The sequence below is a fragment of the Balaenoptera physalus genome, assembly GCF_965194825.1.
Source record: "Balaenoptera physalus genome assembly, chromosome: 7".
Classification (NCBI taxonomy): Eukaryota; Metazoa; Chordata; class Mammalia; order Artiodactyla; family Balaenopteridae; genus Balaenoptera; species Balaenoptera physalus.
In genome coordinates, this window is record NC_138886.1 from 48,894,397 (window position 1) to 48,915,727 (window position 21,331).

The 21,331-nt window shown below is 40.1% G+C and overlaps 1 protein-coding gene across 15 annotated transcripts in view; it reads left to right on the forward strand.

Annotated features, from left to right (window-relative positions):
• Nucleotides 1–21,331, forward strand: part of TRPM3 (transient receptor potential cation channel subfamily M member 3) — a 926,458-nt gene that overhangs the window by 825,599 nt on the left and 79,528 nt on the right. For 9 of the 15 annotated variants that reach the window (XM_082470822.1, XM_082470807.1, XM_082470810.1 and 6 more), the window contains 7 exons: nt 4,826–4,876; nt 12,090–12,125; nt 12,284–12,424; nt 13,584–13,613; nt 14,401–14,690; nt 15,344–15,572; nt 17,739–17,906. In XM_082470822.1, the coding sequence (XP_082326948.1) occupies nt 4,826–4,876; nt 12,090–12,125; nt 12,284–12,424; nt 13,584–13,613; nt 14,401–14,690; nt 15,344–15,572; nt 17,739–17,906 (945 nt within the window). Of the gene's footprint in view, nt 1–134; nt 899–4,825; nt 4,877–12,089; nt 12,126–12,283; nt 12,425–13,583; nt 13,614–14,400; nt 14,691–15,343; nt 15,573–17,738; nt 17,907–21,331 lie in introns of those variants that run through there. The other 6 variants (XM_082470816.1, XM_082470819.1, XM_082470820.1 and 3 more) reach the window with 3 other exon arrangements.

Consider the following 21,331-nt stretch of genomic DNA (forward strand, 5'->3'; position numbering starts at 1 on the left):
CCCAGCCTCTATCCGCCCCCCCAACAAAGATCAACAATTAGACAGCTATCCACAGACAAAGACAGCTCTAGGAGAGCTCAAGAGTTCAATTAAGAAACTTCAGCAAAACAGTGGAACAAAAAATATCTGAAAATAACCACACAAAAAGGAGAGGAAGAACAGCTTCATTGTGTCTGTATCACCCTGTCCCCTGAGGCCAGCACAACTCTGTGCCAAGAGGAAGCTCCTCAGCTAGAAATAGTTCCCCTCACTGGAAAAGAGAGAGCCAGTGAGCCTTTCAGGGCACTGCACAAAGGACACACTTCGGTTTCACCCCGCCTAGAGACCTGCAAAGCTGAGACATACTGTGATAGCTAGGAACACAGTATCAGCCAGGCTGAAGGCTGAGTAACCATGGTTCCCAGAGACCTGCTCTGCAGAGGACCCCGGCATTTTTCACCAGTGAAGAAACCAATAACCAGCACAGCTGCCACAGACCCCTGCAGATTTCACTGGCTTTTGCTCTACAGATATTTGCGTTCATAGACACCAGTCACCCAAGCCCCTCACCACTCCCTCTCCCCTCACCCCTGCTGATGCCTGGGGTCCACACCAGCAGCCAGCCCAGGCCTCTGTGGCTACACGATTGCAAGAACCCAGCCTAGACCCCCATGGCTGACCTCCACTGCTGTGCACACTCTGAAAGCTAGCACCTCTGGCTGTGCACCTGTACACTGCTGGCCTGACACACACCGCCACTGCTGTGGAAATGCAAGACCCTAGAACTGCAAGACCCTGCAGCTACATGAGTACACTCCATCAGCCAAGGCTGCATGTGGACCAATAGCAAGTAAGGAGATTGAATCAGGAATCAAAAACCTCCCAACAAAGAAAAGCCCAGGACCAGATGGCTTCACAGGTGAATTCTACCAAACATTTAAAGAATTAACTCCAATTCTTTTCCAATTCTTCAAAAAAAATTGAAGAGGAGGGAATGTTCCCAAACTTATTTTAGGAGGCCAGCATTACCATAATAGCAAAGCCAGATAAGGACACTGCAAGAAAAGAAAACTACAGGTCAATATTCCTGATGAATATAGATGCAAAAATTCTCAACAAAATACTAGCAAACCAAATTGAAGCACATTAAAAAGATGGTATACCATGATCAAGTGGGAGTCTTCCTAGATGCAAGGATGGTTCAACAAATGCAAATTAATAAATGTGATACATCACATTAATAGAATGAAAGACAAAAATCATATGATCATCTCAGTGGATGCAGAAAATATATTTGACAAAATTCAACATCCTTTCACGGTAAAAACTCTCAACAAATTGAGTATAACAGTAACACACCTCAATGTAATAAAGGCCATATATGACAAACCCACAGCTAACATCATACTCAATGGTGAAAGATTGAACGCTTTCCCTCTGAGATCAGGAACAAGAAAATTGTGCCCACTCTTACCACTCCTATTCAACACGGTACTGGAAGTCGTAGCCAGAGAAAATAGGCCAAGAAAAAAGGAGGAAAAGAAATAAAAATTTTTTATCCAAATTGAAAAGGAAGAAAGAAAATTGTCTCTGTTTGCTGATAACAGCATCTTGTATACAGAAAATCCTAAAGACTCCACCAAAAAATCTATTAGAACTAATAAATTCAGTAAGTTTCAGTATACAGAGGCAACATACAAAAATCAATTGCATTTATGTATGCTAACAATAAATTATCTGAAAAAGAAATAAAGAAAACAATTCCATTTACAACAGCACCAAAAACAATAAAATACTTAGGAATAAACTTAAAAGATCTTTGAGATCTTAAAAGATCTTTCAAAGAAGTGAAAGATCTTTGATCATATATCAAAAACTATGACATTGATAAAAGAAATTGAAGAAGGCACAAGTAAATGGAAAGATATCTCATGTTCATGAACTGGAAGTGTTAATATTGTTAAAATGTTCATGCTACCCAAAACCATCTATAGATTCAATGCAATTCTGATGGCATTTTTCACAGAAATAGAAAAAAACATTCCTACAATTTGCATGGAACCACAAAAGACCCTGAATAACCAAAGAAGTCATGAGAAAGAAGAACAAAGGTGGAGACATCACACTTCTTGATTTCAAACTATATCACAAAGATACAGTAATCGAAATAGTATGGTATCAGCATAAAAACAGACACATAGACCAATGGAACAGAATCAAGAGCCCAGCAATAAACTCATGCATATACAGTTAACTAATATTAGACAAGGGAACAAAATATAGGAAACAATATGGAGGTTCCTCCAAAAAATTGGGGCCGAGGGGCGGGGGAAATGTGGAGATGTTGGCCAAAGGATACAAACTTTCAGTTATAAGATGAATATGTTTCAGGGATCTAATGTACAGCATTGTGACTGTAGTTAACAGTACTATATTGTATACTTGCAAGTTACTATGAGATCAGAGCTTTAATGTTCTCACCATAACAACAACAAAATGATTATTAAGTGAGGTGAAGGATATGTTAACCTTATTATGGTAGACATTTCACAATATATACGAGCATCAAATCATCACATTGTACACCTTAAACTTACACAATGTTACATGTCAATTTTATCTCAATAAAACTGGGGAAAAAATAATAATGGGGTTTTCAGTAAAATAAATAAATGAAAACACAGAGTTGAATGACCTTCATATAAATTAGAGAATCAAGGGTGTAGAGTGATTTATTCCAATGATTGGAAAGAAGTAAGTAGTAAAGTTATAGATCAAGAAAGGCCAATAGATTTCATCACTCCAGTCAAGTCTAATCAACATTCCCTAGAGTACTCTCTTGAAAAGGATTATGGAACAGTGAATGGCCTCAGTGATAAGAATAGCTAACATTTTCTAAGCACTATTTTAATAGTTTTATAAACATTTCATCATTTAATCCTCACAACAGCCCTACCAGATAAGTGGTAGTATTATCCTCATTTTATAGATAATAAGACTGAGTCACGGTTAAGCAGCTTGCCCATGGTCATAGCTGGTAAGCAGCAGGGTCAGGTTTGGAGCCAGGCATTCTGACTCCAGAGTTTGCATGTTTAATTCCGACACAATACTGCATCCCTCAGTGGAAAAAGAGTTCTGATCAGCATGTCCGCCTGAAGGGACCAGTGGTTGAGGCGGTACACAGGGATTGTCTTGAATACTTGAATTTGTTCCAGCAGTGCTTAAGGATTTGCCATCACTGTTCAGGATCTTCCAATACAGTCACCAGATTTAGCAAACAAAAATACAGAATTCCCAGTTAGGTTTGAATTTCAGATAAAGAGCAAATAATTTTTAGTATGTCTCAAATATTGCTCAAGACATACTTATACTCAAAATTATTCATTGTTATTGGTCAAAATGTACAAAATTCCAAATTTATTTATAAAATAAATGTCATGAGGATGTAATATACAGCACAGTGACTATAGCTAATAATATTGTATTGCATATTTGAAAGTTGCTAAGAGAGTAGATCTTTAAGGTCCTTATAACAAGAAAAAAATCTAGGAACTATGTATGGTGACAGATATTAAATAGACTTATTGTAATGATCATTTTGCCTTATATACAAATATCAAATCACTATGTTGTACACCTGGAACTAAAATATGTCAATTATACCTCAATTTTAAAAAGATGAGGAAACATAACAGAAGAAGCTGTAAATCAAAAGATTAAGAGATATAGTTACATTTAAAACTTTTAATTTGATACATAAAAAATACATGAATACTAAAAAGAAATACAAAATAGGCCATCAGGGCTTCCCTGGTGGCGCAGTGGTTAAGAATCCGCCTGCCAATGCAGGGGACAGGGGTTCGATGCCTGGCCCGGGAAGATCCCACATGCCGCGGAGCAACTAAGCCCGTGCACCACAATTACTGAGCCTGCGCTCTAGAACCTGCGTGCCACAAGTACTGAAGCCGGTGCGCCTAGAGCCCATGCTCTGCAACAAGAGAAGCCATGACAATGAGAAGCCTGTGCACCACAACAAAGAGTAGCCCCCGCTCGCTGAAACTAGAGAAAGCCTGCACACAGCAACAAAGACCCAACACAGCCAAAAATAAAAACAGATTAAAAAAAAAAAAAAAAAAAGGCCATCAATATGACAAAAAAAAAGTTCAACATTAAGAATTAATAAAATGAATGAAAATTAAAACAAAAAAAGAAGTTATTCAGTGGCTGTCTGGAATTCAGATTTAACTAGGCATCCTGTGTTTCATCTGATATTCCTATTCCTGAAAGACAAGAGAATGGCAAACCACTTCACTTTATTCTTACCTTAAGCAAAGGTAAGGATCTTTTGCACAATGGCAGAGTTGAACAGTTGCGATGAAGACTGTGTGGCCCACAAAGTCTAAGATATTAACCATCTGGCTATTTACAGAAAAAGTCTGCCAAACCCTGCTTTAGCCAGTTTCTCATTCATTATGGGTAATAAACAAGTTGCGATTGGCAGTGTGCCAAATTGTAGTTCTAATGCAGTAAACTGGCCCTTTTGTCTCCCCCTGCTGCACAACTAGCCTCTTGAATGATGTTTTGGCCCAGCTGTCAACAGAGTTGATGGCCTCCTTTGCAAAGTTTGAATCTAGAACCTCAAATGATTTTTCTTGAGGAGCCACAATCCAAAAACCTGCCACTGTATTTGTTTAGAAAAGACAGGTACAACTGAGCAACTAGAACAAGGTTCATCTTAATGAACTTCCCCTCCGCCAGCCAGAACCCTTCCTTCCAGATCCTTGTTGCCTTGCCAATGAGAGCCCCTGACTAGCAAAACCATTTGATTCTTCTTTATTGTTTTCAGAGACATGGGCCCTCAAACACATTGTACCACTTGGTCAGGGATGTCAAAAAGGTAAGAACCCTCTCGACTGCAGGTCGGAGGCCCTGTCTTGACTGCTTCCTGTGATTAGAAAGTGCCTGTTTTGCATGAGCTGCCAGAGTATTCCTGTCCCTGCCAGACCCCCTCATTTCAGGACACAGTGTGCGTGTATGTCTTTTAACTTTGACATCTCTGCTTATGATGCAGCTGCGGTTTTATTGCCAGTCTCCATGGTTTTAGATGCTTTCATTGGACATAATGCTTTCGGATAGTGGAACCCTAGGCTTTCCCCCCATGCCGTGTGGATTTATGCCATTACCTGTATTTTTCCATGTGCTCCTCACTATTTGGGGAACTCGTTTCCATGCTATCCAACTGACCATGAAAGGTATATTTATTTACTAGCTCCTGATACAGTGTATCACTGCCACGTCTAGCATGACACAGAGCATATAGTAAGTGTAGCTCAAAAAGTCTCAGAGAAACAGAGACTACAACATATATATACATTCCATTCTGCTAACACTTTATTTTCTCCAATATATTTTTTCACATCATCAAATTTGATGGGGGAAAAAGCCAGTTGGTTTGGATCTAGTAGATTTATGCCCAATTTTAAAATGAGGAGGTTGAAACACAAGGAGGTGAGAACTGTATTGAGTGGTTAGTAAGGAGCTAGATTTAGAACTCAAATCCTTTAATAATCATAATCATGAGTAATGGTACCTAGGATTTAGTGATGACAAGGTATGTGACACTAATCCTTCTATGTGTCTTAGCTCATTTCATCTTCACAACAAATATATGAAGTAGAGTTATTATTTTATTTTTTTTTACTATATAGTGTTATTCCCATTTATAGATAAGAAAAATGAGGCACAGGGAGGTTACATTTAATCTTAACCAAGTGCTTGTTCTGCCCCATACAATCTCTTTCTGAGGTAGCTTCAGTTCTGAACCCTTGGCAGGGTTCCCAGAAAGTGATGTTTTAACACCAAAGGATAAAATAAATGGTGTCACTTCCCCTACCACATACACACGTACACACGCACACACATACACAGGTATACCCACCTACCAGTTGGTAGCAATTCTTTGCCAAAGTCCATAGGACATACTCGGAGAAAGCTACAAAGTGAGGTAAAAAGTAGAGTGCCATTCCTTCATCTCATAGGAAGTCATAGGCTAGAACTACCCTTTAGGTGTCCTGTAGCCACTTACTAATTTTTCCTTCGAAAGGCCAATCAAAGGCCCTGGGACTGATTATAATGTACCTATTAACCAGCTGGACCTTTGCTGATAATGAGTAAAGAGTACTAAAAAACCTCCTTCTGTAGGCCCTTGGGAACTTTACTCCCATCTCTGCACAACCTTACTGAAAAATTTCTCATCCATGTGAGTGAGTGAAGCCTGTAGTTCTTTCAAAGCAAGGGAAATAGATGCTATGCCATCTGTATATTTTACCAAGATCACACCTTTCCATGGTCTGCCTCATTTCAAGCCATAAACATACCTGCCCTCAACAAACCCATTTCTCTTTTCCTCAAGTCTTCCTATTTTGTTTAATTTATCTTGGCATAAAATTGCCTGGAAACTAAACAGAAGTATCTCAGAAGATTAGATGTACACACCCAGCATGTATTCTTTGCCAAGATACTTGTTGCTCATGTTCAAAACTCAAAATGTTTTGAGTTTTTCTAAAATAATAAGTAAAATATCCCCCTCACCTTAATCTAGTCTGTGTCACTGAAGGAATTATGAGGCTTTCTGAAGAGACAGCTGTGTGTCTTTTCCCTTAGTCCCAGCCACTGGGCAGGCCAAGCCTTCATATAAAGTCACTCATCTACCTCCATCACCAAGTTTCTCAATGTCTTGCCTGATTTTCAAAGAGATTTTTGCAGTTAGATTTTAATGAATATAAATGATTGAAATCCCTCCTAATAGGTTCTCTTCCTCGTAGGACTTTGCTTTGCATATCATTTTCTTTTTTCTGAAGTTCCATTAGCTGCCTCTTACATTTGCTTACATTTAGTGGAAGGCATGTAGAGTATTTTTAAGGTAGGGTTTTCTTTAACTTCTTAGCTAAAGGTATACCTCAAAAATAATATAGACTAACAAGAAAGGACAGGATGGTAAGAATTTGGGAGGACTATCAGTTAGGAGCAGTTTTATTTTTCTTTCAAGTGTGATCCAAATACCAGAGCAAGAATATAGTTATATAAGGATTCATTTACTTACTAATTTAGTAACAGGAAAAAAATAAGAAATCACTCAGGATAGTACTGAAATGGCTTAGGAAAAATTTATCCTTTTTCTTGAGAAAAGAGACTGCCAATATGGTTGGGAGAAACAAAAGCCTATGTTTAGTTTCTTCCCTTGGGAAGAAATAGGGGCAAGAAATGCAGACTCCATTTATTTCTATGATAAAGGTGAGTGTCTGACTATTGGAGAGCAAGAAAGAATAACAGTGGTAGCCAAAGGAGCTGTAAGTGTCTATGTTTTATGGATGAAAGTAGCTAAAAATTAGGTTTTTTTGTTTGTGTTTTTTTAAGAAGTGAATGAGAGAGAAATTAATATTGGTAAACATCTTCCTCAGATGGTTCCAGATGACTTCCATCAATTTATGCCAGTAAGATATACAAAATCTACAAAAACTAGGTTTAAAATGCTAAGAAAATCTTGGGCAGTTTAAACAGTTTTCAAAATTAAGGAACATAATAATTAGCATGTGCTTTGTGCTTTATGATTATAGGACTTTATGTACATATTAATTGATTTAATCTATGACAAAAGTTAATCAGTAAGTGATAAGCCCTAGTATGAAATGAATGCTGTTCAAAAATTAGAAACACAGTTCGGGACGTTAAACGTAGTGTTTGATAATATGTCTGTAAAATAAAATGTAAATAACTCTTATGAACCCAGAGAATGCATTTAGGAATTATCAGACCATCGTTAAGTTAACCAGCATATCTCCAAGTCCAACTATCCTTTGAAACCAACAGAACTGAACGTGGAGACTTACTCCCAAGCTAGTTTCAAAATCTTAAATTATTTATATCAAGGGAGAAATCTAGGAGCAATGAGGTAGAGTTAGTATCAATCAGAAATTTAAAATATCACCCAACCCAGTTCCCTGAACCTTTCTCGTGCATAAATCCATTGGATGTACCAATGCTCTCATATTAAACCAGAGTGGCCTGAGTCTGTCCGCTTTTCCATGAAATCTAACTTGCCATTTTAGTAGCTAACTGTCTGCTCAATTTGTGCCTCTGTATGTTTTAAAGTAGTAGTTTTTCTTTCTTAAATTAAATGTACTAATACTTTAGATTGCCTCAATTATCCCTCCCCACCAAAGAAGGGTGATATTTGACTATTATGTAAGAGTAGTGGTGAAATTATTATAACTTAAAATTCATTTATATGGGAATCAAGACCCAGAGCTTTGCCAAATTTTAAAGAAAAAGCATTTTGGACACACTTTGGGTAAAGAAAGGACATTTTCATAACTCCATCTGCTAAATTCATGCAAATTTGCAAAAGCATTCTTAATTTTTAAAAGATTGGTTGCCCAGTCTACTGCCATGCCAAACACTGAGGGAATGTCCTCTTTTCCCATGAATTTTCACCAGGTTGGTCTTTTCCCCACTCTCCCTTGGTAAATATGACAACCAGCTATCATTTTATACCTTGCATACATCAGAAGGAAACAGTATTCTTTGAAGGCTTGTTATGAGTTTCAAAGAAAAAAAAAAAGTTTCCTAAACAGCTGAAATCTGATAGTGATATCATGAGCTGACATCTGAAAAACAGAGTGCATTTAGAAGAGCAGATCTAATAAGTGAATTTAAGTTATTCTTTTAATTAAAAGACATCCTTAGGCATGGCATGGATTAAAATTTAGCCTCAGAGTAGTATCTCATGGCATGAAAAAAAAGGAGACAATGTTTTCAAGTTGTAAAATTTACCTACCCATGGATCCAAGCCTCTCTATTTTACTCTGTGGATCAAATTATTTGAATCCTGTGGCTTGCTATGTGTTGTTAAGGCATGAAATGGGAAATAAGTGTTCAGACTTTACCAGTTACCAAAGTAATTACCAAAAAATGGGAGCAGGGAATAACAGAAACAGCAGGCAGAATGAATATTACTCCGGTATATTGACTTCCTGTTCGAAAAGGAGCCAAGCAAAGGAAGACTCCTCCAGAGGTTTTTGGACATTACCTGTGGAATATGAGGGGGCATTTTTCTCTGCTTTTTTTTGAAGGAGGTGGATGTTATGAGCACAAGCCCATCCCTGTCTAACCCTTTACCCTCCCTTTTCTCTAAGCCTCCATCTCTACTAACCAAATTCCAGCAGATTATTAGAAACTACATCAACTCTGGAAGCTCTGGACAGGGGTCTTTGCCCAGGGACCTGGCAGCATAGAAATAAGAGCAGCCTTCCAGGTAGTGATCAAACAACTGGACCTTTAGAAACAGACAGGACCTTAGAAGTAACTATGTCCACATTGCCTGTTTTCAGAGCATGAATTGAAGTACAGAGAGAGAACCCTCATTGCCTTGTTAGGTGACCATTGCCCCCGTTGTAGTCAAACAGAAATCAGACCAGTTCCTTTCAGGCCGTCACTCAAAGCTCAGTAACCCAGAATGGTCACAGAATCTTTTCTCCTACTTCAGACCAGATCATACAAAAATCACTCCAAAATAATCAAGCTTTATATAAGAAATTTCTAGGAAAAGAAGATTCCAGCACCTTCTTTGGTAGTATGTAAGCCTATCAGCCCTTTATGAATTTGCATAAAATTTTGCAAAACAATGTTGCCAATGTTTGCTGAACATTTGCAAAAAGTGTTGCCCCTCTAAAATTTTTGTTTATTTTGAATTTTACTATTATCACTTTCCTGACAACCCACTCTTACAGAGACCTCAAAAGCATAAATATTGCCATTCAATATTGGCCTTCAGGCAATATTGGTTCTTCTTGTTAGAATTCAAACTGATGTTCACACATAGGTTTCTCAAAAGGAAATATACAGGTGTTAGGCTCACTATTACCCACGTTTTAAATTTGGAAAATCGTTACAAGACTAAAAATAGGCACAAATTCATAGACCCACTATGATTGTTGTTCAGTAGCATCACAATAAACCTTTTGGGGATTTTTCTGAAACCTGGTACTTGAGCATTACAGGCCATAAAGGGCATGGAGTTCAGCCCCTTTTACGGGGAAGAAAACTGAGGCCTTGAGGGAAAGTGGATGATTTGTGAAGGATGGATAGAGTCCAGAGCAGCTGACTCGCAGCCAGTGCTCTTTCCCCTGCCAGCTTCACAGTGCCAAGGAAAATAGCACAGATGGGGTGAGCCTCCTCTGGAGGTCATCCGTGTAGGAGCAAAATGCACAGGAGGTGAGGCTGACCCAGATGTGCCCAGAGAAGCTCTGGGGCTCTTCTACTCTTGAAATAATAGCCTTGCCTAACCGTCCAGTAAGAGCCAGACAATACAGAAAGTGCAGTCTTGTTAACCTGCCCAAAATAATGGAGAAGTGTTGCACAGGTAATATTTTTAGATTCAGTTTAATGTTTATGGAAAGGACAATACATAAAAAGTTACTACCTTAAAATAAATCTCTAAGTTCCCTTTTAAAGAAGTCAGACAATTGGTCTTTCTTGATAACCTGAGGATAGCTGGGGCTTTCCCACTCAGGAGTGACTCATAAACTGTAACTAGTTAGTTGTTACTGAGAACATAATACTGAAGAAACCCAAACTGAGACTTGATCCCAAATACATTGATTAATTTCAGTGTTTTACTTATTCACATTTTTGACCAAAAAAAAAAAATCTTGAATGCCTACCATACACCAGGCATTGGGAATACAAAGATAAATAAAGCAATTAAAAATATGAAGTTATAGGTTTGATGGCAGGATACAATGGGCCACCTGTAATCCTGAATCCCTTTCAAGTGATTGCTGTTGACCATAGGAAAGCTGATAAGGATAACTGAAAACCTACCTTCAGTTAATAAAACTACATAAGCTAATTTCCTAGTGATAATGATTATCTTCATACACTATGAATTTCCCAATTCTGCTGTGTAATCCCACCTGAACTTTATTTAGTAGACCTCAGAATCACCTGGACAGCTCACAAAGTGCATAGAGTCTTATACTCGAAGCAGGATAGGGTCCAGACCTTTGCATTGTCACCAAGTTCCTCAGATGGTTCAGATGCCACAAAGTTGGAAAACCACCACTATTATGAGCCACTTCTGTGAAGTGGCAGGAACCTCACACAGCATCCTGGATGGATCCTCCATTAAAGACAAACCCCAAAGTGGACAAAGCCCTCAGGCCCCTCCAAAATGTATCTAAGAATGCAGTGTGCCAGGCTTCCAACACGGTGTGGTACCCCTGCCATTCATGGTATAGAGCACACTTCTGCATCAGGGAGCTAAACCAGACAGTGAGACTTGATCAGTTGTACCCTTTGGAACTCACTGTGAGCTCAGAATTTCCCACAAACAGAACTATTTCTTCCTTGACCTAACAAAACAAGGATTTTCCTCAGACCCTATAGAGCTCCCTTTTGAAGTAGAAACCAGTAATGAGCAGATAATAATAAAAACTCTTGTTTTTGCATCTATATGTACAACATTAAACTTATACCATAGCTCTAGGTCCTTAAGAAGCACTATTCTCTGAAAGAAAATATGAAAAACCTCTTTAATTCTGAGAAAATAAACATTCCGTTGATAAAACTTCTCTTATTTCACCCCTCTTTCTCTTTAATCACAGGGGATGTTCATAAAGGGCTTTGTCATGACATCCATCCTGATCTCCTTTTATTAAAAAGGTGCCAATTTTTAAAAAAAGTTTAATAGAAGTTTTGTATAAACGATATTTGAGCTCTCAGCATATTTCACCTGATGCAGTCCCTGGTAATCACAATCATCTTCTGGAAGGAGTCTTCATTTAGTGAGTGTGAAGAAATAAATGATCAGCAAGAGGACAGTAACAGGCCTGGGTCAGAGGCAGAGCAGCGAGGGGGTCCAGGGGGAGTATCTGGGGAACATAGTTCCTAGTGGCTGGGAGTGGTAGAATTTGCCATGTCTAGCCTTGTGTTTCTTTCTGCTACACTGGTGTTTTTTTCTCCCCAGCTGAAGACTTGAATAAATATTTTGATTTTCTGTTATTGCCGACGATTACTGCATCTTCTTATTTAACTTATGTCTTCTTTCCAAGCGAGAATATCCAGGTTTCGGTTGGATCTATTTTAAGGTGAATTGATTAACCAGAATAATAATACATTCATATGTTTCTTTTTTAATTATTATTATTATTTTACTCTAAAATAGTTACAAAACACATGGAATAGAATCCCTAGTAAACCACGCTGTCTTTTGGATGTGTCTGTTTGTTCCATTCTTCCCTGATAGGGGAACCTGCCCCCAGACTACAGAATCAGCCTGATAGACATTGGCCTGGTGATCGAGTACCTGATGGGAGGGGCTTATCGCTGCAACTACACGCGCAAGCGCTTCCGGACGCTCTACCACAATCTCTTTGGACCCAAGAGGGTGAGGCTGGCAGCAAATTCCATTTCCTGGACGCCGGGGAGGACTAATGTGCAGTAGATTTGGAGTGTGGCTACTTTGTCATCTCCAAGGGGGAGATCAGATGACAAGGCAGTTGCCCTGCCTCTTCTTCCCTCTGCCATCAAATCTGTTTAAAAAAGAAGAAAGAAAAAAAGGAATATACTGGGTGTTACACTTCTTTCTTTTCCTCACTAGATCCAATTCAAACCAGAAACTGGCATTGAAAGTGAACCTTTTTTAGCTTTTCTACATGCTATGAATTGAGATGACATGCTCAACTTCTAAATAAGTCATTTTGTATATTAAAAAAGTAATTTTTCTCATTTAAAAAAAGTGAACCTTAATGGTCAGAGAATAGTAATTATATTCAAATAATCTTATTATCTACCTCATCAGTTTTCAAGGTTTTTGGTCTTAGGATCTATTTATACCTTTAAAAATTATTGAGGACCCCCCCCAAAGCTTTTTATCTATATGAGTTCCATCTTGTTCTATAATTTGCTGAGTTGCCTTCTCTTCCGTCTTGGTCTGTGCCTGTTTTGCACATCCCCAGCATCAGCAGTGGTGCTACTGTGTGTGCTTACACTTTCCATGCCATTGAGTGCCTTTTGCCGTCAGCACATGCCCCTCTGGTCCCACTCACCCTGCTCTACTGGACCGCAGCAAAGAGAGATAGCCAGCATGAAGCATCTCAACATACAGTATTTCTGAATAATATCCCAAGTCTCCAGATAATAGAGGTCTTTCAGAGGTTTGGGAAACATCTCATGGTTTGACTGAATGTCTCATTGTTCACTCAAGTGCTTGATGTCATGGAGAGGTCGGCCTAGCGGGATGGTTTTAGGATGATGGAAGAAATCTTGGTCCACAAAAGAGATTATAAACCTGCAGGCTCTACCCTTGGGCAATCTCATTATGCCTCTCCAGTTTCCTAATTTTCTGTAATTCACCAAAATCACTAAATCCCTAATTCTTTTAGAATTTCTATAAAGAGTTTCCCCTGTGGTATTTTATTTAGTGAAATGAATAAATGCTGTATGGTACAATAGATTTGTTCCATTACCTGTTTAAGATACATTAGGATTCTTTTCTTACCTCTATAAAGAAAGATCTAACTTTGTGCATAACATTTTTTTAACAGCCCAAAGCCTTGAAACTGCTGGGAATGGAGGTAAGTGTTTGCTCAAATTATTAGTGTCAATTGTTTATTCTCTTTATTAAACATTTCAAAATATATATATAAGTTCATTCCAGTGGTAGGGCTTAGTACATGTTTCTAAAATAAGGAGGTGAAATTTTTTCCAGTGTCGAGGGGGCAGGTCACAGTAGCTTTGAAAATTCTATCATGGGGTTATATTAGCATTGCAAACAAAAAAATAAATCCTATTTGAAGTACTGACTTGAAAACCAAGAAAGCATATAAATTCCAGTAAGTGAAATCTATTCATGGGTGCTTACAAATGGCAACAGATCCAAAGACCAGAAATTCTTCACAAATGCATCTAATGAAGTATTCAGAAACTCAAGATAGATTATCTGTCTCCCATCTTCTGTTCATGTGGTTATTATCGTATATCCAAGTGCAAGTATAGGATGTCCTTGTCCTTTCAGCAGAAAGGGTAGTGCTGTCCATCATGAGGTACAACTAACCCTACTTGTAGAGGAAAAGAATGGACAAAAGTTAAAAAAAAAAAAGCCCATTAAAAAACTGTTCTAAAATTAAAGTATAACACTGACATGTTCCCATAGGACTGTGCTTATGCATTTATTATAACTTGTTTTAAAGTTAGGCATGCAGGGGCTTGTGAGTTCTTTTAGAATAGAAGCTAGGAAAAGATAGTTCATTTTTTCTGTATCTATCCCAGAGCTGGGCCAGTAGTAGACATCCAAGAACTATTTACTGAATTGAATGGATTCATTTCTAACTCCATCTCTATGTTTTTTCCCTAAAATTACAGGATGATGTTCCCTTGAGGCGAGGAAGAAAGACAACCAAGAAGCGTGAAGAAGAGGTGGACATTGACTTGGATGACCCTGAGATCAACCACTTCCCTTTCCCTTTTCATGAGCTGATGGTGTGGGCCGTCCTGATGAAGCGGCAGAAGATGGCCCTGTTCTTCTGGCAGCACGGCGAGGAGGCCATGGCCAAGGCCTTGGTGGCCTGTAAGCTCTGCAAAGCCATGGCCCACGAGGCTTCTGAGAACGACATGGTCGATGACATCTCCCAGGAGCTGAACCACAACTCCAGGTTGGACAGCCTAGCAAATGGCGTGGTCAGGGGAAGAGAAGGGAAGGTGGTCCCCAGATACAGGTTTTTTGAGCTATCCAATACTTCAAGGGGAGACAGAATCAACCCAATGGTGCACACAGAGGGTGGACACAAACAGTTAACATTTACAGTGCACAGTGCTAGATACAGAGGTACATACAGATACATAGATTTCATTTCACCCTCTCAACTGCCTCCAGAGGTAGGTCCCTTATGATGCATACTTTACACCTGAAGAAAGTGAGACTCAGAGAATTTAAGTAACCTGCCCAAGATCACACACTTGTGGTTGACAAGGCCCAGTTCGGAACTGAGGTCTGTCACATTTAAGAAGACATACTGCACTCTGAGTTTTGGGTCTGCCTTCCGCATCCATATGCTTTGAACTGGGGGCCTTGAGTGCAGGGATTGTGCTTCATTTGACTTACACCCCCGGTTCTAAACATGGTATCTGGCACACAGTAGATGCTTAATGGGTGTTGGCTGAATGAATGAATGAACAGACTAGACCCCATAAGGAACAACTAGACCACTCAGCGACCACCCTTTGTGGCTTGGCCAGTGGGTCCCCACTTTCATCATCTAAGTCTCCAAGATGGCCAAAAGACAGTTCCTCACATTCTCTCATTCAGGGACTTTGGCCAGCTGGCCGTGGAGCTCCTGGACCAGTCCTACAAGCAGGATGAGCAGCTGGCCATGAAACTGCTGACGTATGAGCTGAAGAACTGGAGCAACGCCACATGCCTGCAGCTCGCAGTAGCTGCCAAGCACCGTGACTTCATCGCACACACATGCAGCCAGATGTTGCTCACGGACATGTGGATGGGTCGGCTCCGGATGCGCAAGAACTCAGGCCTCAAGGTCAGTGAGTCCAGAAGGCCCTGTTGGCTATGAGGACCAGAGGGCTGGTGGGAGCTTTCCAAGCCAAATCTGCAGTGGTAGTAGGCATTCTCTTAACTCGGGAGGGTGGTTCTAAGCCCCAACTGTGCATCAGAATCTTCTGTATAATGGGTTGTTTTTTTGAATACAGAGACGAGGGCCTACCCCAAATTCTTCTAAATCAGAACCTCTAGAGATGGCATGCCTAGACAGTAATATTCTCAGAAGATCCAAAGGTGATGGTCACACACAGGTACCATAGGAGGTATCATTTGCTCTGTCACAAGCCATGCTGCACCAGGAGACACTTAACTTAGGCAACCTTTCACCTCCATGCGAGCCTGAACGCCTTGGCCCCTCCTTGGCACCATAAAGAGACATTGGCTCTTATCAGCTGTACTTTAGAAATTTTTTAAAGGAAATAAAAATGAGATTTATATGTAAAGATGTTGCTAGGTAATCCTGATCTATTCTTCATTGAAGGAAAACAAGTTGCAGACCAATATGTAGAGCCTGAGTCCCTTTCTTTGGTTTTTTTAAAGCATGTACATGTATAGTTCTATTTGTACAACTTCATTTTTTTAAAAAAAAAATAGAAAGGATACACAGTAAATTGTTTGTAGTGGTTATCCCTGGGGTTGAAAGTATAAGAAATAGGATAATAAGTGGCTTTTGATTTTTTGTTTTCTTCAGTGTTTTACAAGGAAAACATTAAACTGAGAGAATTTTTTAAAAGGCAAAAAAAATGGGAAGGGAAGATGGAAAGAATGTTTTTAAATGCTCTATCTGTTTAGAGTCTGTGGCTGTTACAACTGAAGCCAGCCAGGCTTATACTTACCTAGAACTACCTGCTCTAGGTAACTCTGAGGTCAGCCCAAAACAAAAGGGCCACCAGACCAGAGCAATCTGCTGAGGCCACCCTGATTGAACCAGCAACCCTCCCCGACTCCACCCTTTCCGTGGGCTCTTGGCCCAGAGTCACAGAAGGGCTCCATGAAGTGGGTCATGGGCATTCCATCACTACACTGCAAACAACGCCAAGCCTGGCTCTCAGCTCTTGAGGACAGGGTGTCATGTCCCCTGAAGACTGCCAGGCATGCCATCTGAGCGTTCCCAGGCCTGCCAGGCACCCTGAGTCAGGGTCACCACTCTCCCCTTTCCCTTAGCTGCTCTCAAGTCCCTGGGCACTCGAGCACAGGCTGTCCCTGCCTCATTACTTGAGGATCATTTTTACTTATCCTTCATGGCCTCTCTTAGCCCCTCACCTTGGTATACTTTCTTCAGGGAGGGTTGTATTCAGAAGCCTTGTACACAGAACCATTTTAGGACTGAGGGAAGAGGTGAGAGAAGATTTAGGGAACACAAATCAGATGTCAGTATTATCATTCAGAAACTTGGTCCCTGGAAATAGAGAATGAAATTATTGCCCTCTCATGAGAAAAGCCAATGAATTTAGTGTCATCACGTGGAGATTTAAGCATGTGGTTTATAATGAGAGAAATACAATGCAGAGCCTTCTGGGGCATTTGTGCAGAGGGATTCTCATAGTGATGCAGAGCCCACGTGTGTGTGTGTTTCTGTTGGATAGTAGCAAATGCTGAGGGATGCTCTAAAATGAATACCGTTTTCCTACATGGACTTTCTCAAGGTCAACTTAGGACAGTATTTTTTACGGAGATAACCAGATGACACATAATCAATTCCACTTGGCATATTAATAAATAAATGCCAATGGACATAAGTATGAACTGATTTCACAAAGTGCCATCAAGTGACTAAATGGGAATCTGAATTTTTTCCCATTTTTGCCTTGGGTAGAATCTTTTTCCTCCGTTTCCCTCATGCAAAGTAGGTGTTAATTGGACAAGATGTATTTGGGTAAGATGCTTTGTTTCTCCAAAATCAGACTGAGCTACTGTGAGTTAACAGTTAACAGTTCCCAGTCACGTGGGCAGAAGTGACCCTCTTAGTATGGATGTTCTTAGTTACTCAGATATGCAGGTCCCCACTATGGGCACAGCCAACACTCATACACCCTCACATCACACACACACAGACCCCACCCCCCAGGCTCTCTGATTCTAAGCAACCACCCTTATCTTAATCCTTTAAATGTGATTATTATTATTATCATTATTATTACTTTAGGTAATTCTGGGAATTCTACTTCCTCCTTCAATTCTCAGCTTGGAGTTCAAGAACAAAGATGACATGCCCTATATGACTCAGGCCCAGGAAATTCACCTCCAAGAGAAGGAGCAAGAAGAACCAGAGAAGCCCACGAAGGAAAAAGACGAAGAGGACATGGAATTGACAGTAAGAAAAAACTATGCAGTTATTGTCAGAGGGGAGAACCCCTAATCCACCTCTCCCATGGATATGGCTTAAGATTTAATAACTCTTGAGGTCAGCCTCCCACCAGGTACTTTCATTTAAGTATTGAGACCAGGTTATTATAAAAGTGTCCTCTCGGGGACTTCCCTGGCGGTCCAGTGGTTAAGACTCTGTGCTTCCAATGCATGGGGCACGGGTTTGATCCCTGGTCGGGGAACTAAGGTCCCACATGCTGCATGGTGCAGCCAAGAAAAAATAAGTGTCCTCTCTGTACACAAATAACATAACTAAAGGGACTGATTCTAATCCTTCAGCCAGGTAAGTGGCACTCAACAACCCAATGAAATTCAGAAGCAAGACACCCTGAATTTTCCAAACAGGTGATACTTTATAAACAACAGGTGATGTGGCAGTCTTAGCACACTAAGAAGGAAAGGGAATCTGATTTGGGAGCAGCTGGCTCCACTGAGCTGGAGCCGTTGTGCTGATCAGAAGCTAAGCCTTTATCTGTCTTTGAGGTCAGGCTCACAAATACAGCACTAATTGAATTTGGGGGTTTGTATGGAAGGCTTTTATTAGCTCTTCCTGGTATAATTATAGAGCATGGATGGTTTGTTGTGTAGGGGGAATGGGGCAGCTGGGCATGGGACAGCTTCCTGCAACCCCTGCTGGAGCAGCATGACTACCACTGGATTGTATCCAAAGTCTAAAAACATCACATGCTATTAAAGGGACAAACAAGGCTTCAGAGCTTTGGAGACATAAGGCAACAGCTCCATAGGACTTCCTGGGTACCCCCCACCCTCCCCACCACCCTGACCAATTACCGTGATGAGCCAGAAGAAGCTGTTTGGGGAAAAAGCAAAAAATTGGTCTTGCTCAGGTGACAAAAGGCCTTGGCATTATTATCCTAAGTGGGACCACCCTGCGAATTTTTTTTCCTCCAGATAAACACTATTTCCTTCAGTAGGTCCTTCCTAAAGATCTATTTGCAGGCACATTCCCAGCCCCAAGTACAACAGGGGGTATGCATTGGGCCACTCTTTGGACTGATTAATCATTCACTGCTTTTGACTCACTGAGTTCAAGTCCTATGTTTGCTTTCAATTTCAGGATCCTTATATAAATTAGTGGAGGAGTCGGCTTCCCTCTATGACAGGATCAAATGACTGTCTTCCCTAAAGAACTTGCCATAATTTTGGCCTCTGAACCCCTTCAAGGATAGGAAATGATATTTTGATCACTAGCAGAAACGTTGGTAGTAGTAATACCAAATCTTTATTGAATGCTTCAGCAGAGGGGTAAAGAGTGTGTGCTCTGGAGCCAGAATCCTGCCCTGTCACCTACTTGCTGTGCAACCTTGGGCACAGTTTCTTAACCTCTAACATGGGAATAATGACATTATTAGTATTACTAGCTGACAGGTACATGTAAACTATGTAAAAAGTGTACATGTAACTAATGTAGACTGGTGCCTAGCACATGGTAAATGTTTGCTAATATTGCTATAATGGTGCTAAATGCTTAACTGTACACTTACTCATGGAATTCTCACAACAAGCCCACAAGGTAGATGCTATTGTTATACCATTTTATAGATGAGGAAGCTGAGACTCAAGAGAGGTTAAATGGTCCAAGGTTACCCACCTAATTAGTTGCAAAGCCGGGATTAGAACCCAGGCATGCAGACTCCACTGGCCATGCTTTTACCTGAAAAACCTAAGGGATGCAAAGAATTTCTTCCTAGTCTCAAATGTAGGAACTCAGCTGGTTTGGTCCACCACGTAGTAGAAAGAATCCAATAGGGATGCATGGGCCTCCTGTGTCAAGTATGACATGTCCTTGACATTGGTGTACATCCTAGGAAGGCTCAAAGAAGGAACCTAGGAAGGTAGCCAGAAGCTAAAGCAGTATTCTTTCTGGTTGGGTCTCAAGGAAGATAACAAAAGAGGCAGCTGCCTCTCCTGCTCGGTCCAGAGTTTTGAGGATCTGATCTTTCAAGAAGCCACAATAAAAGATGCATCTCTGGACTAAGAGCAAAGTCTACTTCCCAAAGAATAGCCCCTGCCATTGTCTACTGAGAACCCAAGTAGAAGACACCACAACAGCATTACTGCCTGAGCTGATTCTCCACAGGCTGAAACAGCAGGGAGAATGAAAGGAAGGAAAGGACTTATGGGCTGGCAAAGTCAGGGTTGGACAGCACTTGTTTTTAAGGTGGCACTTTCTTTGACCCTAATGACAAATTCTGTTACTGCTGGACCACTGGTCTCAGCTCACCCCAGACAGGATTGGAGAATGCAGCTTGTTGACAATTCCACTCCCTTCATAGCATTGATATTTGAGCTTCTGTGTTAAATCAGTATATCCTCTCTTGGAATGGAACATTTTCCCTTGGCCCTTCCAAAATTATACATGAAACATCAGCCTCAGTTTGCTTCACTTTAGTAGCCTTTAATAGCTTAGTTCACCTCAAAGGATCTTTCCCGGACTTGACATCTGTGTCTAGCCAGCAAAGATTCTGAAATCCATATTGTGCAGTCATGTCTGTATTTGACCCTGTTACAATCTGCTTTAAGAAATGTAGGCTAAGGAAATGTTTGACTACTGGGAAGAGAAATCAACAAAATCAGCAAGTTAAGCTGGAATTAATGAAATGTCGAAAATGCTTTACTTAAACCATGAAAGACAAGCCTCTTAAAAATGCACTCACTTTGAAATATTTTTGAACAATAAAGGCAAAATAGATTGTTCTGTTTTTCCCTTTGTTTTACCTGCCTTGCTAGGTAAGTGTCTTGAATTTTGCCTAATAAAGCCTCAACACATCCACAGACCCAGGGCATTGTTACAACTCTGTTGGGAAAGCCACCATCCCTAGAGGTTACCCCAAGATGCCATTCTCCAAGATGCCTAAAACCCTCCAAGCTGCCTTTACTCTCATCTAATTGTGTACCCAAATGGTCTTGTATTATTGAGCATATAAATAAGCAGAATAGAAGTAGGATAATTATGTTACATATATTATAAATTATAGAAGAGAAATATCATGAACTTCAGAGTTTCCTGAGGTCGATGATCGATATTTATAGAACCCTATTGCTGTCTAGTGTGCTATATCCATCACAATCCATCACAAAGATTGACTCAGCTCACTGATCAAAATAAATTCTTAGATAGGCCATAGTATGGAATCTTACCTATTCATTAGTTCAAGGTACTTTTCCAGCCAGAGAGTCCATAAAGGAATGGAAGTTACCCTTTCCCGAAATCCAATGGTTACAGGTAAATCATTTGTGATTGTTACATATTTGAGTAAAGTGGATATTTGAGGCAATGACAAAAATAGTTGAAACTAATATATCTATATTGTGGGTAAGGTAGTTTGAAACCAGAATTATCTAGTGGTT